Source organism: Rattus rattus, chromosome 4 (assembly GCF_011064425.1).
Source record: "Rattus rattus isolate New Zealand chromosome 4, Rrattus_CSIRO_v1, whole genome shotgun sequence".
Taxonomy (NCBI): domain Eukaryota; kingdom Metazoa; phylum Chordata; class Mammalia; order Rodentia; family Muridae; genus Rattus; species Rattus rattus.
In genome coordinates this window covers 144,530,499-144,546,474 of record NC_046157.1, presented here as the reverse complement: position 1 = coordinate 144,546,474, position 15,976 = coordinate 144,530,499, and the positions used below count along the sequence as shown (strand labels likewise).

The 15,976-nt window shown below is 41.9% G+C and overlaps 1 protein-coding gene across 1 annotated transcript in view; it reads left to right on the top strand.

Moving 5' to 3' along the window:
- The first annotated feature begins 810 nt into the window (after positions 1-810).
- Positions 811-15,976, top strand: part of Bard1 (BRCA1 associated RING domain 1) — a 65,057-nt gene continuing 49,891 nt past the window's right edge. Inside the window, exons 1-3 of the mRNA XM_032899756.1 lie at positions 811-950; positions 14,357-14,413; positions 15,579-15,724. Coding sequence (XP_032755647.1) covers positions 811-950; positions 14,357-14,413; positions 15,579-15,724 — 343 coding nt within the window. The remainder of the gene's footprint in view (positions 951-14,356; positions 14,414-15,578; positions 15,725-15,976) is intronic.

The window sequence follows — 15,976 nt, the reverse complement described above, 5'->3', positions numbered from 1 at the left end:
AAAGAAAAAAAAAAAATCCCGGAGGAAGGTAGACACTGTAGCAAAAAAACCAAAAACCAAAACCACACAAAGAAAACATATTATGGAATCTATCATATTTTAAAAGCAAACCAGAAAGTCTAAGACATGGCCTTGGTCGGATATTTACAGCTAGTTTAAAGTTAAGTTGAAACCTAGTATTTAGCGGGTTCTTATATCCTACAGTAAGGAGAAAAAGAAAACTTAACTTATATAAAGGGTGGTACTTTTATTGTCCTGGGAAAAGCTTTTCCAAGTTCAACAGTAGCGAGCATGCCACTGTTTTAGAACCCGACTTCCGGGTAAGTAAGCATTTTCTGCTCGCCGGGGCTGGGGCGCGTGGGTGGGGTGGGGGGGAGCGATGAAAACCATGGGGAGCCCCGCCTCTTTGAAGGCGTGGCTTTGAGGCTGTGCCGCTCTGTTTCCCGCTCAGGAAGTTTGAGCGCGTTATGTCCTGCCTCCTAGTACTTGAGGTCGTGACCTCTACCGAAGCCTCCTCAAACCCGCGCTCAGGCACTCTGGTTTCCGCAGTCCCGCCTACAACTCCTGAGGGCGTGGCTTCTCAAGCTTTGCCCCTCCATTTCCGGAACTTTGACCGCGTTCTAAAGCCCCGCCCCCAAACCTTGAGGGCGTGGCCTCAAGCCGCGTCCCTCCATCTCTGGGAATTTTACCGCATTTGCGCAGCCCAGCCCTAGGTGTCCCAAGGATTCTGAAACTCCGCGCTCAGCGGGATTCGGCGGTGACCAGCGGGGTGCGGCGCTCAAGCAGACCTGACCTCCCCACCTACGCGGGATGCCGCACCGGCCGCCGAGGGTCCGCTCCGGGAACAAGCCTCCTCCCGTGCCCGCCATGGAGCCAGCTACGGACGGGCTTTGGGCCCACAGCCGTGCGGCGCTTGCCCGTCTGGAGAAGTTGTTGCGCTGCTCCCGCTGGTAAGGACCGGCCTAGCGACCTGGTTTGGTCTGCCCCTCCGTGTCTGTCCCATTCCTGTGTTTTCTGAGTGGCTTTCCAGTCATCTGCAGCCAAGAGGATTCAAACGGCACTTTTCGAATTTTCGCGGGAGAACTGCCTTGGGGGCGTGGCTCAGAGCTCAGCTCGCAGGCCCCGCCCCGAAGGTGACGCTCGGAGCTGGGCGGACCTGAGGCTTCTGGGGTGGTTGAGTTCTGTGCTCTGGGAAGGTGATCCCGTGTTTGCGGACCACAACAGCCCCAGTGAAGCTGACCTTTAGGTTCTTTCTCTAGTAGCAGACTCGGCGTGGGGGGTGGGTGTAGGGACCTAATTAGGGTTAGTTTGGGGATGGCAGTGTGATGGACATCGCAATTTCCCCATAGTTTGATGGAAAGATTATGGTACCACCGATCCTCCAACACGTCTTCTCATGGATTTTATTTAGTCCAAAATGCCTTCCTCAGTGGTCCTTTTTTTAACCTGTAGCTGTTTATCGATTACTACCCAGGAAGTGCCCTTCTCCCTTTTTTCTCTTTGGCAGTAGCGGAAGTTGAACCTTCAGTCTTTAGCATTCAGTTACTACAGTGTTAACTGCAACTTTTTTAAAAAAAGTTAATTGACAATAAACTTTGCACTTACATTAAGTTATTCTTTACAAAATCTTAATGTTTGAAAGAATGGTATTATACTTCTTAGAAGAGTGGTGATTTTGTTAGCATGAAGACGTTCTAAACTCTGTGTTTTCTAAAGCATATGGATCTTCCTGGGCGTAGGCATTATGGGAAATTCTACTTCTAGTTGCGATAGCTGAAAGCCAGTGATGCCTCGCTTGAAATCAGCGGTTCTCAACTTGGGGATCGCGACCCTTGGGAAACACATTCCCGATGGTCTTAGAAACTGAGGCCCTGCTTAATACCAAAATTACAGTTATGAAGTAGCAAAGAGGGTCACCACAACATGAGGAACCTCATTAAAGGGTTGTAGCATCAGAGAAGGTTGAGACCCAATCACTGCTTAATTAGTTAAACCAAAGTTAGACTCACAGATGGAAACAGCCTTCCACTTAGACTGTGTCAGAGCACATTTCAGGTTCCAGCCACATCTTCAGTTTTCTCTGTTCCTCAGTAATAATGATTTGCTCATTCGTGTCTTATTTGCCAATACTAAATTTTGATAATAAACATCTATTGAATACTTATGCCATACCAAAACAGTGTTCTAAGTATGGAGAACTCATTAGTGAGCACAAAGCCTACTTACTGTGTTTCTATCACTCTGCCTCAGGGGTCCCAAATATTCTATTTTTTGGGACAGGAAAAAATTAAATACGTGTAAGTTGTTCCCTGTGGTAATTATCCAAAAATGGTAACAAAAGGGTGTGGTGAAAAAAATGATGTAGTCTGCTCACTAAGTCATTTGGAAGAGACTAACTAGGTAAAGTATATGACTACTCTATAGATTGTCCTAAAATTATTTCCCTTTTTGCCACTGCCAACTCTTTTAAACTAAGTGAGCTTATGTAGGAGTCCAGGGCCTGAAGGCAGTAGTAGTTAGGCCCAGACTTTAATAGCTCGCATCCGGTTGACCAGGGGATATGGGATTTCTGTGGTTTTGTTTTTCTTTCTTTTTTTTCCCTTTCAGTTTATAATGTCTGGTAGGTGTTTTAACTATTAGAGGATATAATCTCATATAGGACTTCGAATTGATTTTTTCCTATGAAATGTCAACAAATATTACTTAGGTTTTGCAGTCATAAATCATCTCTTTTCTTTTTTTCCTTTCTTTAAAAGGGTTAAAAGGCTGGGAGTGGGTGACTCATGTCTTTCCTCTCAGCTCTCTGGAGGCACTTATAATCAGATGCCTTTCTGAGTTTCGCCAGCCTGGTCTACATTGAATTCCTGGCTTGTCAGGACTACATAGTGAGATCCAGTCTCAAAAAACAAACCAAACCAAACCAAAAATATAAAAATGTTCTAAGTTCAAAGGGCTGTGGGAAAGCAGACTGGTTCGGCTTGATTTGGACCAGAGGCAATAACTTTCCAAACTTTTTTCTTTTTCTGTTGATACCGCAGCTTGCTATGTAGCCTAGGCTAGCATGGAGCATAGCATGTGCCCATGTTATCTTTAAATTAAGTGGCCTCCTGCTGTAGTGTTCTTAGCACTAGGATTACAGATGTATGGTGCCATGGCCTGCCTCAGACTCCGTTTTAACAAAGGAAATTTAAATTTAAAGACCCTTTGAACATACTAGTTTGCATTGTAGAGGAAGTGATTTAGATCACATTGGAAATGCTTTTCTTTCCCCATTTTGCCATCTCTCAAGCTCTCTCAGCCTCTCCCCTGCTTGCTAGAAGAGAGCTACCGGTGGTGGACAGTCGGCCGGCTGCTTGCTTCAGCTCGTCAGCACCCAGAGTGTCATGTTATTTGAAGTCGTGTATGTTCTTTCTCTGAGCTTCAGCGTTCTCCCCAGTAGGCTGCCGATTACCCCGATTACCCTCGCATTCGGCTTGCAGCTGTCATCTCTCTGCTGTTCCCAGCTGTCACCTGTCTTGTGTAGCACACTGGATCTGCTTTGTAGCAAGCATGGCTTGCTCTCACAGTGGATTGGCTATGTTACAGGGCATCCTTTCCTGACCTTTAAACATGACTCTGGCTTCAAGGTGAAGCTGTGAATGTGTTGAAGAGGCCAGATGTGACATTGACGGTAGGGCCAAGCCTCACAACCAAATAGAAGCTATTTAAAGATTGGGGAAAGGGAAGCTGGAAGGCCTTATTTGAGAGGCTGGCAGAAAGCAGGAACACTAATGTGTTCCCAAAGGAGGCAGGAAATGCATATAGGAACTGCCCTGTTAGTGGTTCCAGGTGTCCTGTGATGCTGTTTTGTGAATTAAAATTAATTAAGTACTACTATTTTTGGAGTGAGGAGGGTTAGACTTTTCATGCTAACTTTATTATTTGCTTTTTATATCACTTTAGAGAAGATTAAAAAATAATCATAACTTTGAAGATAGTTGTTTTTTTTTTCAAAATATCCCTATTAAAAAGATAACATATACGCATATATAAACTTAAAGCACATACATATTATGCATATATATACACACATGTATATTCTTAATGAGTATGTGCTTTAAGTTTGGGATCCTCCTGCCTCAGCCTTGCGCATGCTGGGCCCACAGCATTATACATGGATTCCAGGCCCTGGGAAGGTTGCTCGGTGGTTAAAGTGGTTGCTTACAAACACTTGAGCAAACAGCATGAAGATTTGAATTCACATCCCCATTGTCTGTGTAAGAGGCTGCTGTGTCCTCTGTAAGCCCAGTGTGGTGCTTTGGGGGAAGGGGAAACCAGTAGATCTCAGAGGCTTACCAGTCAGCAGTCAGGCTGAAATGGTTATCTCAGGTTAAGTAAAAGATTGTCTCAGAAGCTTAGGTGAAATGATTGAGGGCCGTATTCTTAAATTAGCTTCTGGCCTCTGTATGTGCCCATTCATGCATGTACCACACACATATCCACTGTGCATACAAGTAAACATACAAATACAAGGAAATGGATGGAAATGGATAGACGCCTGCCAGTGCATCCCAGATCCTGGGTCAGGTTACTACTGCTCTTTGTTCACTTCTTTGTTTTCTAAGTGGTAATGAAATTGCCCTTTGCAACCGTGTTACGTATGGGTGTTCTCAAAGCACAGATTTCCTGACTCCAGGCATTTCGTTTTTGCCTTTCTTTAGGAGTTTCAGCTCTTCGGGGTGATTCTTACAGGCCAGTGATCCTTAAGTAGGATGAGTGCTCCCTCTGGTTTGCTGTGGTACTGGTTGGTTATTCATTAGAACAAGAAATCACTGAGGCATAGTAGCAGCAATGCATTTCTCCCTGTAAGGCATGTATGCTTAATTTTGAGTACAAAGGGTACACAGTTCAGGGTAAGTTATGATGAAGGCCCAGGAGATGCGGAGAAGTCACTTTGCTAGGTCTGTATGGTGGAGCAAAGCTATTGGGCTTTGCAGTTATACCTTTGAGATGTGGGTACATTTTTATTGGTAGAACTGTTGGTCACAGTGGTGGTGGTGGTATTAGCAAATGACTAAGCTAAGAATGGTAGGATAAACAGGGACTTGGTTAGATGGTCTGAGACTTAAAACCAGTTAGATCTTCTTGATGGATAAGTAGCGTAAAAACAAAGTGTCCATTTAGTCTACATAATCATTGTTCTAGTTTGCTTCCCTGTTGCTGTGATTAACACCGTAACCAAAAGCAATTTGGGGATGAAAGGGTTTCCTCTAGTTTATACTTCTAGGACAGAGTCTATCACTGAGAGACCAGGGCAGGAACTAAAAACAGGAAGCTAGAAGTAGGAACTGAAATAGAAACTATGAAATGCTGCCTGCTCTCTAACCAGAACTCAGCAGTCTTACTTACCCAGCCTAGACCCAACTGCCTAGGGAGGGTGCTACCTAGGGAGGGTGCAGCCACAGTGGCCTGGGTTGTCTACATCAATTGTCAGTCAACACAGCCAATCTGATAAGGCAGTTTTTCAGTTGAAGTTCCCTTGACCCAAGTAACTGTAGGTTGTTTCTCATTGACAGTTAAAAAAAATAAAACTAAAAGAACCAGCACAGTTAACTTCCTAAGGAGGGCTATTCATCTGGCTTTCTTGAAATCTGATGTCTTTAGCTATCAAATGATGAATATAAATGAATTGGCTTTTAAAGCCAATTCAGACTTCATAATTATTAGCATTGTTTAGAGCTTTTAATAAAAATTAACATAGATTGTTAGTGTCCATATTCTCCAGTGTAGAATTTCTTTATTCATGGAATTTATTTATGTGTCACTTTTTTGCTTGATGTCTGCCTATTTCAATTATGGTATAGTTCTCATAAAGACAGGCTCACATTTTTAGCCACAGTGCCAGATATAATGTTTCTAAGTGTTAAAATAATGAATGAAAAAAATGAGGTCAAGTAGGTCCCAGCTTCAAAGTGGTGATGCTAAGCTGACCTACTTAAAGTCACCAAGAGCACAAGAGAATCCTGCCTTGGTTTCTACTGTTAATTACCAATACTGAACAGTGGTTAAGGCCTCAAGGCAGATGTACATGTAGGTCAGTCTGACTTCTGAGAGTCAGAGTTAAAACTACTATACATGCAGTCCCATTATGAGTGAGGGCCCAGCAGATGTTATTATATAGGACTTGTGACTTCTACAGAAATTTATCAAACACTGGGGATGTCTTTTGTTTTATTTAATTTAAGACAGGGTCTCATGTTGCTCAGGTTGGTCTCAAGCTCCCAGATTCTTTCTCCCTTGCCTCCCTGGTTCAGGTTTGCCCCTGTGTGCTACTGAACACAGCTGGATGCCTTTATTCTGTCTTTTGTACCACAAGTGAAGGTATCACTGGTAAGCACATCTGGGCTCAGGAAGCTCTAGAGAATAACAAGGGACATATTTGAGTTACTTGCTTGTGACTGAAATCTGTTTCTAGGAATGAGAAGGGAAGAAAGAAATGCCTAGGTGTGAGCCTTGACATTCAGCCTTTGAATGGCAGGTGGAAGGCATGAAGCTTAAAAAGAGGCCAGGACAGCGTTGCTTAGATGCTGGTTTACTTTGGAGGAAAGGGAATAGAAGACAGACTCGACACTGGTCACATCTACAAGATAGTCATTGGGGCTTCTATACAGATTCTCCCAGGATACCATCTACTGTAATTAGTCATTACTAGAACTCTGTTGTGCATTTACTTTTGGAATTATTATCTCATTCGACATTTGCTGACATAAAGCAATTCGATACAAATTTAAAATTTTCCCTTGTGATTTACGTGAATCTGACATATAAAATAATCAGAGAGACTCCAGCCGGGGAAGGGATCAGTGCCTTGCTCAGTAAGTATCAGAGCAGCTTCCTCCCACAGCAGATGGGAGCAAATACAGACCCCACTCAGCTAGACTATAGCAGAGAGTAGAGACCTTGGGTCACTCTGTTCTATGTGGGATGTCTTCATCAGCTCTCTCCCCTTAGGGATCAGGGAATCCTGCAAAAGAGGAAGTGGAGGGTAAGAGCCAGAGGGGATGGGAGACACCAAGAAACAAGCAAAGGTCATGACCTCAGAGACGAGAGAAGCAGCATTCCTAGGGCCTGCACTGGTCTGCACCAGGTCCTTCATGTGGATGCTATGGCTTTCAGTTTAGTGTTTTTGTTATAGGATTTCTGGGTGCAAGCAAGTGGTCTCTTCATCTGAATCTGTTCTTGTGACCTTTCTTGGGTTCTTTTCTTTCTGTTTTTTTTTTTTTTCCATCCTATTCCTACATGTTAGTTTTAGCTTACTTTATTATTCCTTAAAAGCCTGTTTGTCTCTAATGAGAGACAGAAAGGGGGTGAATCTGGATGAAAAGAAAGGTGGCAAGAACTGGGAGGAGTAGAGGGAGGGGAAACCATAATCAGACATATTATGTGAAAAGTAAAATCTCTTTCGAATAAAAATAGTCACAAAGATAATATGCTTAGTTGGGCATGATGGTTCATGTCTGTGATCACAGCCCTTGGTAGAAGCAGGAATATTATGAGTTGCTATTAGCCTGAAATATATAGTAAGAATGTTGCATGCATGTGTGCACACAACACCCACTCCCCCAAACACAAAGCCCAAACCAAAAGAATAAGGTATTACTTATTTACCTTTTCTCTCATTCTCGAAAAGGGAAGTGTAACAGGTTGCTTAATTAGCTTGGGAAGATTGTACAATTTCATGTTAAACACACTGATCTGTAACTTAAAAATACCTTGAGAATACCGTACAATGTAAGAGCACTGGAGTCCTTGTTCCATCTAATATTAACTAGCAGTTGGTACCTCATGGGAGTTTAGGAGAGCCATTCAGTTAAATACTTCTGCTTCATTAGTATAATCTCAATTGAATTCAGTTTTCCTTTGTAAAGAAAATGTTGTCAGTAGGTGTGCTGGCTAGTTTTGTGTCAAGTTGACAAACTAGAATTATCTGAAAGGAGTGAGAACATCAATTGAGGAAATGTCTTTATATGATCTGGATCTGGCTATAGGGCTAGAGAGATGGCTCAGAGGTTAAGAGCACTGACTGTTCTTCCTGAGGTCCTGAGTTGAATTCCCAGCAACTACATGATGGCTCACAACCATCTGTAATGAGATCTAATGTCCTCTTTTATCATGCAGGCAACATGCAAAAACATATCACACACACACACACACACACACACACACACACACACATCTTTAAAAAATTGACTGTAAGACATTTATTTTCTTAGTGACTGATGGGGAAGGCCAAGTTCATTGTGGTGGTGCAATGTGGGCTGGTGGTCCTAGGTTCTATATGAAAGCAGACAGAGTAAGCCATGGAGAGCAAGCCAGTAAGTAGCATCCCTCCATGCATCAGCTCCTGCCTCTAGGGTCCTGCCCTATTTTCATGTTCTAACTTTTTTGATGATGAACAGCAATGTGGAAGTGTAAGCAGAAGAAACCCTTTCCTCCACAGCTTGTGTTTTGATTGTGGTGTTTTGTCGTGGCAATAGAAGCCCTGACTAGGACAGTAAGATTGTTTTAGAATTGCTTGTTTTCACTGTTTAGTTTGTTTCTAAGTTATAATGCACTGTTCTTTGCAAATCCTTTATACAGAAAATGAAGGGTAGATTATAAATACTAATATAAGTGAAGTTTTGCACGGTCCTTTATTTGCTTCATTCACTAAGGGTCATTGCCATCCATGCTAGGTGGATAAAAGCCGTCAGGGAACTCAAAACAATTTTTAAGTCTTGTGTGGAAGGAAATGAGAATCTGTCAGGTAAAATACAAAGTATTTGTTTTCAGCATTAAATTCCAGAGCCCTAATTAGATGTTATCACTGCTCCTTGGAACATAGAACATCTTATATCTTCCTTAAGTCCTATGTCAGTTTGCTTATGTTGGGGTGCAGGAATTGTCTTACAAACCACATGAACCATGAACACCGTTCTCAGTCAGACAGCAATGGTCGATCGAGTGTATGCCCTAGGACTGATGAATCAGAGCCGTGGTCCAGATTCAGGAATTGAGTTAAGGTTCTATAGGATTTTTTTTTTCTTTTTTTTTTTTTTTTTTGGAGCTGGGGTCCGAACCCAGGGCCTTGCGCTTCCTAGGCAAGCGCTCTACCACTGAGCTAAATCCCCAACCCCGGATTTTTAAGTCTGAGATCTACAAACATCTGTGCCAAGTTATTTCACTAGTCAGGATTTAGGGATAGGGGATTTCCTTAGGAAAAATGTCTTTGCTGTACATGTATCCTGCTCCTATTGGTTGGGGCATTCAATTATGGCAGGGGACTTGCCTTGTTTAATATTCTTATCTTATCTACTAGGATGGCAGTTGTCTAACACTCATGTCTTAACTTGATAACCAGGATGTCAGTTACCCATGCTCCTGTCTCTTTCTGCCAAGTAGGATGTCAGTTCCCAGGGAGATCTTACCAAACTTTAATGGACCACTACTCAAAATGGAAGTCTTATGCCAAATAGTTTCTTATATCGGTGCAGGTGTCTCTCTTATGTTAGGGTCCATCCCAGGGACATTTTATACCATAAAGATTATACCCAGGTGCAGGAAGTGCTGCTGGGTGGTTGGTTTGGGTCTAAGCTTATTGTGGGTAACTGTACAAAGCAGTTCTACTGACTTCTATTGTGATTGGTTTCCAAGGGCACAGAATGTAACAGACTATGCAATCAACTTGGGCAAGTTTCCTAGTAATGACAAAAACAGCATATGAGAAAGTTATAATATTAGTAACAGAACAACATGGCAGGCTAGTCAGGGAGCAGTTACCTAGGCATTACCATTTTATGTAGGCCTTAATGTTCCATTTAGGCCTTAATATTTTACCCAGGCCTTAACAGTTTATCTAATACCCCCACTTGATTCTAAGCCCCTTAGGAAAGAATGAGACAGCTTAGTGTCCTTCATGGCATGGTAATTGCATTGAGTCCTGGGATGGAACCAAAATCCAAGAAATCCTCTGCGTATTTGTTTGGTGGTGCCATTGTTCCTATGTTCTCTGTGTGTATAGTGTTTGGGCAGTGTGTAAAGCATGTCAGGTATTTACTGTGGAGAAGGAAGTATGGTCTAGGCTTGGAGAGCAGGCCAGGCAAAGCTGTGGGGCCGGAGCTAGATAGAGGCTAAGTAGGAATTGTCAGACACTGGCCCAACCATAGCAGAGCTCTGCTGAGAAGCAACACGAAGTGTCACACTGCGAGACTTTACTGTTACCAGATTCTGAAGGGCACCACGATGGTAGAAATATTTACTTTAAAATAATACCCCTGAAAGGGTGAGTCAGATGAGTCTGAATTTTGACTGGTAACTCATGATGGTCAGGTTTTCGTGTGTATTTTTTAAGAGATTCTCTGTTATTCCTTCATCTGAGAGGATGCTGTACATGAAGTAGCTATGACATGGCATAGCCATGACCTTCCTGGTAAAGGTTTAATTCCTTGTGGTCTGCTGCAGTAACAACCTGTGTGGGTATTTTTTACCATGACTTTAAATGCTCATTTTTGAGCATAGTTGACAAAGGCAAAGGCTGTGGTGGATACATTCTTCATCTCTCATCACTCCTGTGGTCTGTAGCTTGGGTCCAGTTGACTTTTTACCTCCTACACAGCATATCCTCATTCTTTTTTTTTTTTTTTTTTTTTTTTGTTGTTGTTGTTGTTTTTTTTTTTTTTTTTTTTTTTTTTCGGAGCTGGGGACCGAACCCAGGGCCTTGCGCTTCCTAGGCAAGCGCCTACCACTGAGCTAAATCCCCAACCCCATATCCTCATTTCTTGATTGTTTTAGTTTAGATGCTTTTTCCTTACTTACTCTTAAAGCTGAATTTTCTTATTTTCTATTAACCTTGTACTGTAGAAGGTTACCAGTACATTCAAAGTACAAAGTAATTTTCCATTATTAATTAAGTCCACATTCCATTCTTGTCTCATCTCTTATAACCTTTGAAAAGTCCTACGTGCTGATTTCTTTTTAAACGATATATGTGACATTTTAATTGTATTTAGTTTTCATTTTTTGAAAATTTCAAATAGCTGCATCCAGGGGTCTTTATGGCAGCAAAACTGGCTTACTTTTTAAACATTTTTCTTTAATTTTGAGGATTTCAGACATGTATACAATGAAATATGATCATAGCTATCCCCTGCAGTTCCTCCTATATTCTCCCAATCCACTCTGCTCCCAACATTGCCTTTGATTGCTTTTTCTTTTAATTGAATTCCATTAGTGTTGCCCTATGTGAATGGTGGTGGGCCACCCATTGGAGCACTGTAAACCTACCAGTGGCCATCCCCTCAAATGATTGTCTCCTTAGGCAACTCTCTGTAGCTCCTTAGTCAGGCCTGAGGCCTGGAGATCACTTCCTCGTCTGTACTTTGGCTGTCTTGATCTTGTGTGGGTTTAATGTGTTGTTTCTTAACTTCTGGAAGCTTTTAAAAGCTTACCTAGAGGCCATTTGGGGTTTTGATATTTCATTATTTACAAGTAACCCAACAGAAATTGCTGAAGGTGAAATAATTTGGTTAAAGTTGGGTTCATTTAAGATTTTGGTTAGTATCACTTAGTTGTAAGATAAAGTTCTTTCATTCTTGATCTCTCTTAACCAGAGGCTGGCCGTTCCCTGAAGTCTGTCTCTGTCACAGATGAACTCCACCTCTACAGTGTCTGCCTTGTATCATCCCTTGAAGTTGGCCATGCGTTCTTTCCACTTGGCCATCACACTCTGCTCACTGCTCCTTTCCTCAGAACCCACACAGAACTCACTGACATTTCCCACATCTTTTCTCATCTGTTAATAACCTCAGGAAATCCAGTCTAGTCCACTAATTAGATAAGGTCTACTCATCACTTTCCCATCAATATTATTCTGCTAATTACATGATAGCGTATCATTGCTAGAGTTACAGGGAGGAACTATAAAGAGCTTTCAACATTATCTTAGGATAACTTATATAAGATCTCTTTGGAGGGAAATAAGAGGTTTAGGAACAGATTTTAGACATTGAACTCCACGGTACCACAGACAGCCACTAGGCTGTGGACTGACTGCATCGTGGAGACATGCTGATATGGAGAGTCGGAGGTGAGGCAGCCAGGTAGAGGCTCTGTAAGAAAGTGAAGACTCACTGGAAGGGGAGGCCTCAGGAAGAAGATGAGGTTAGTGTGCACTCACAGAGATGTCGGAGAGGAGGAAGAGCCAAAGCACTCAGGAGACCTTCAAGGACGAGACTTTCTAGAGAGCACTTAGTTGAGGTGGGGGAGATGGTAGAATGGGTGCCAGGTCAAATGCAGTGTTTTTTGTTTTTTGTTTTGTTTTTTCCTACCTGGGCATGCCTACGTCATTTGAGTGACAGGAAGGAGAGTCAGATGATGAGGGTCACAGACTTTAAGCAGGGAGATGTGGAAGCTTGACAGCAGAGCATCTCAGGATGAAGAACAGCTGAGGGAGGGCTTCTGAGTTGGAGGAAGGGGTGAGGCTATGGAACAGGTAGCCAGTGGTCTAGAGGATGACGAGTTCACACCATTTGAGGTGCTTAGGAGCACAGGGAGCCTTGAATAACCATGTAGCCACTGCTTAGCAGTTTATTCCATCATCGTAGAGAGACAGAGGTGGAGAAATACTGTCTTTAAAGACATTTCTTTCTCTCCCTTTCCTATTTTGGATAGTCTTCTTTGTGTAGGCCAAGGTGGCCTGGACTCATTATGTAGTGCAGGCTATCCTTAAACTTAGGACCCTTCTGCTTCTGCTTTCTGAGTGGAGGGGAATTAGGAGTGCACTGCCATGTCAGCCTTTCTTCTGTCTGTACTGTGGAATCCAGAGCCTGGACAAACACAGCAGGAAGCCCCAGGGACTGTGTAGCATTGTGAACTTCCATTCATGAGTGTCTTAGGAGCTCATTAAGCCTGCAGTCTGGGCTGAACAGGGAGTCCTAGGAACTATAAGGATGGTCGGTATTCACTCTAGGTGGAGAGCAGTTGGGTTTGGCCAGGATGTTGCAACAGGAGATACACAGAAAGGTGTAAGAGGTTCATATTTAGTTCTTAGTTATGAAGGAAGAGGTTAGGCTTGACCTATTACCATGAATAAAAACTATAGGAGCCACACAAATATTTTTTTCAGTCATTATATTTCCAAAGGCACCAAATTATATTTTTTCAATTTATCCCATGTTGGATGGGCAAAAAAAAAAAAAAAAAAAAAAAAAAGAGGTTTTGTGAGTTTCTGAAAGTGATGGGTTTTGTAATGTCCACGAGCAGTATTTTTAATAGCTCGAGAATAACAGGGCTGGGCATTCTCTTCTCAGCCTCTTCCTAGAAGCTTCCTTTTACTTTAATGTTCATATCCATTAAAATGTGCACTGTGGAAATTTTTGATCTTGCCAGAAATGTGGAGAACTGTGGTTTACTGATATGTGGTTTGTGTGCGGGGATAATTGGATAATAATGGTGTAAACACCTACAGGTCCTGGGGTTGGTATAATAAGCCAAGCGCAGGAAGTGTTCACCCTTTGAAGGCTTTACTTGTGTGCTGTGCTCTTGATTCAGTACCCCTCTGAGTGTCAGGACTAATGCATGGATATTATATTAGTAAGGGCCCATGCTTTACAGAACTTCCAGGGGTAGCAGGCATTCTGACAGACAGCACCAGGGAGCTTCTGCTTCTGCTTATTGGATCTCCTTTAGTCTGCAGACTGCCAGCTTGATTTGTGTCTACAGTTGATTAAAGAACAAGACCTTCAATTAGCTATGTATTGAAGGAATGGTCATACTAATGTAAGAGGTAGATGGCTTCTTTATAGCAAGAAACAATGTTTGCTTGGCTTTTGTTTTTAAATGGGAATCCATGAATCCATGGGTTCTGGTCAAGATGTCCTGATATCCTAGGTTTTTGGGGCAGTTCTGGTTTGTATCCCTTGTTCTAACATTCTATATAGTTAGGCACCCCTCTCACTCTGAGAAATTCTCTTCTCATTTGGATGGCACACCACATTTTCAGATTTATGAGTCTCATTTCAAGTCACTCAGGAAAAGTATACCTTAGCCATTGAAAGAAGAAGTTTGGAGGTGCTCGAGCACTTTTTCTTTTCTCTAACCTCCCAACAAATAAATGATAAAAGGGGCTAAAACGTGTGCTGAGAATTTCTATTTGAATTCAACAAGTATGTCCATGGGGTGTATAGTCAGCAGAATCAAAGTCTTTGGAATAAAAGTACACTTAATATTTTCTGGTTTGATAAAGAGAGAAACAGGTAGTGTCAGGTCTTGCATTTGTAAAATACTGGGCATGAAATATCTAACAAATGACTTATGCTTGACTCTTCCTTTTTTCAATCAGTGCGAATATTCTGAAGGAGCCCGTGTGCTTAGGAGGATGCGAGCACATCTTCTGTAGGTGAGTTGTAAGAGCTTGACAGACACTGTGACGTAATTGTCCTGTTTGTACGTTATCTTGAGTTGATCTTTATTCCTCTTTCTGTTTAGGAATAAGAAATAAAGCTCGGAGGTAATGTCCAGAGTTGTAGAGCTTAGTAAGCAGCTCTGCTAAGATTTTAGAAAGGGAATAATGCCTTTAACATAATTCAGATGTGACCTCTTAAATCTGGTTTGAATGACTGAGCTAATAGTCTTTCAAAATTTATAAAAGTCTAATTCTTAAATTTCCAACCATGAGTGACTTAAAAGAGTAGTCATTTATTGTTATAGATTAGAAGGCCAGGAAGTCAAGTTCTGATACATGTTGACAGAGTTTGTTCCTTCTGAAGACTATGAGGGAGGATCTGTTTCCAGCTAGTTTCTTGTGGTCCATTAGTGAGGTTTTCCATGGTTGTGACAATATTTGATTTAAAGAGTTGATGGGCATATATTAGTCATCCTTTGGTTGCTGTGACAGAAGGCCTGACATAAACTCAGAATTTCACAAGCTTCAGTTACAGTGGTGGGCTTTGGTGAATTTGATGCTTGAACACTACTTTTGCTTCTTGGTGTCAGAGTAATAAGCCAAGGGCAGGAAGTGTTCATCCTTCAAAGGACTTGGGACAGAGAACAGGGATTTGGCACTAGGCATAACCTTCAAAGGCCTATTTGTAGTGATTTTTCTAGCTGGGCCCGCCTTCCTAAAGTTCCACCCAAATAGCACTACTTAGTTGAGGACCAAGTATGTCTGTCAGGGACACTTGTAATATTGTATGTTCCTGTCACAGGCTCTAAAGCACTCATTTGAGATTACCCCGTATATAACAGGGAGAAGGATTTAATTTAGAGGTTTCTGGTCCATGTTCCTTTATGCTGAGACTATGTTTATCCACACCTCTATCTCCTTATGCTTTCAGGTGCCATTGATTTGTTAGTTGGGAAAAATTAGGCAAATTGTCTTGCTAAATAATGTTTCTATATAGGAAATTGAGCAGAGATCTTGCATATATGTGCATATCATATATCATATTATCAGAGCACACTGTTTTGCCATTCTATGTAAAACAACCTATGTTTTCCTACTGTTCATACTCCTTAGTATTTGGAGCTCAGATTCTGCTGAATTTTCTTTTACTTTTTTTAAGTGGTTGTATAAGTGACTGTGTTGGATCAGGATGCCCAGTGTGTAATACCCCAGCCTGGATCCTAGACCTCAAGATAAACAGACAGTTGGACAGCATGATCCAGCTTTATAGTAAGCTTCAAAATTTGCTACATGACAAAGTTTCAGGTGAGTGATATTCGTTCATTGTTTTGTTAAAGAGTAGACAAATTAATACTGATACTGAGCACATAAAGAATTTAAAACAGAATTGTGAATGATATAGTTCACATTTCAAGATTAGTAGTTTTTTAAAAGTCATTTTGAGAAATGAGATAATTAGGTGCAAACTTTAGAGATGAGGTACCGAGGTCCAGAGGAGTTAACTGCTCGTGCCTGCAGTTTTATGTGTAGTTAATATAAGAAGCAAGAGAAGCAGAG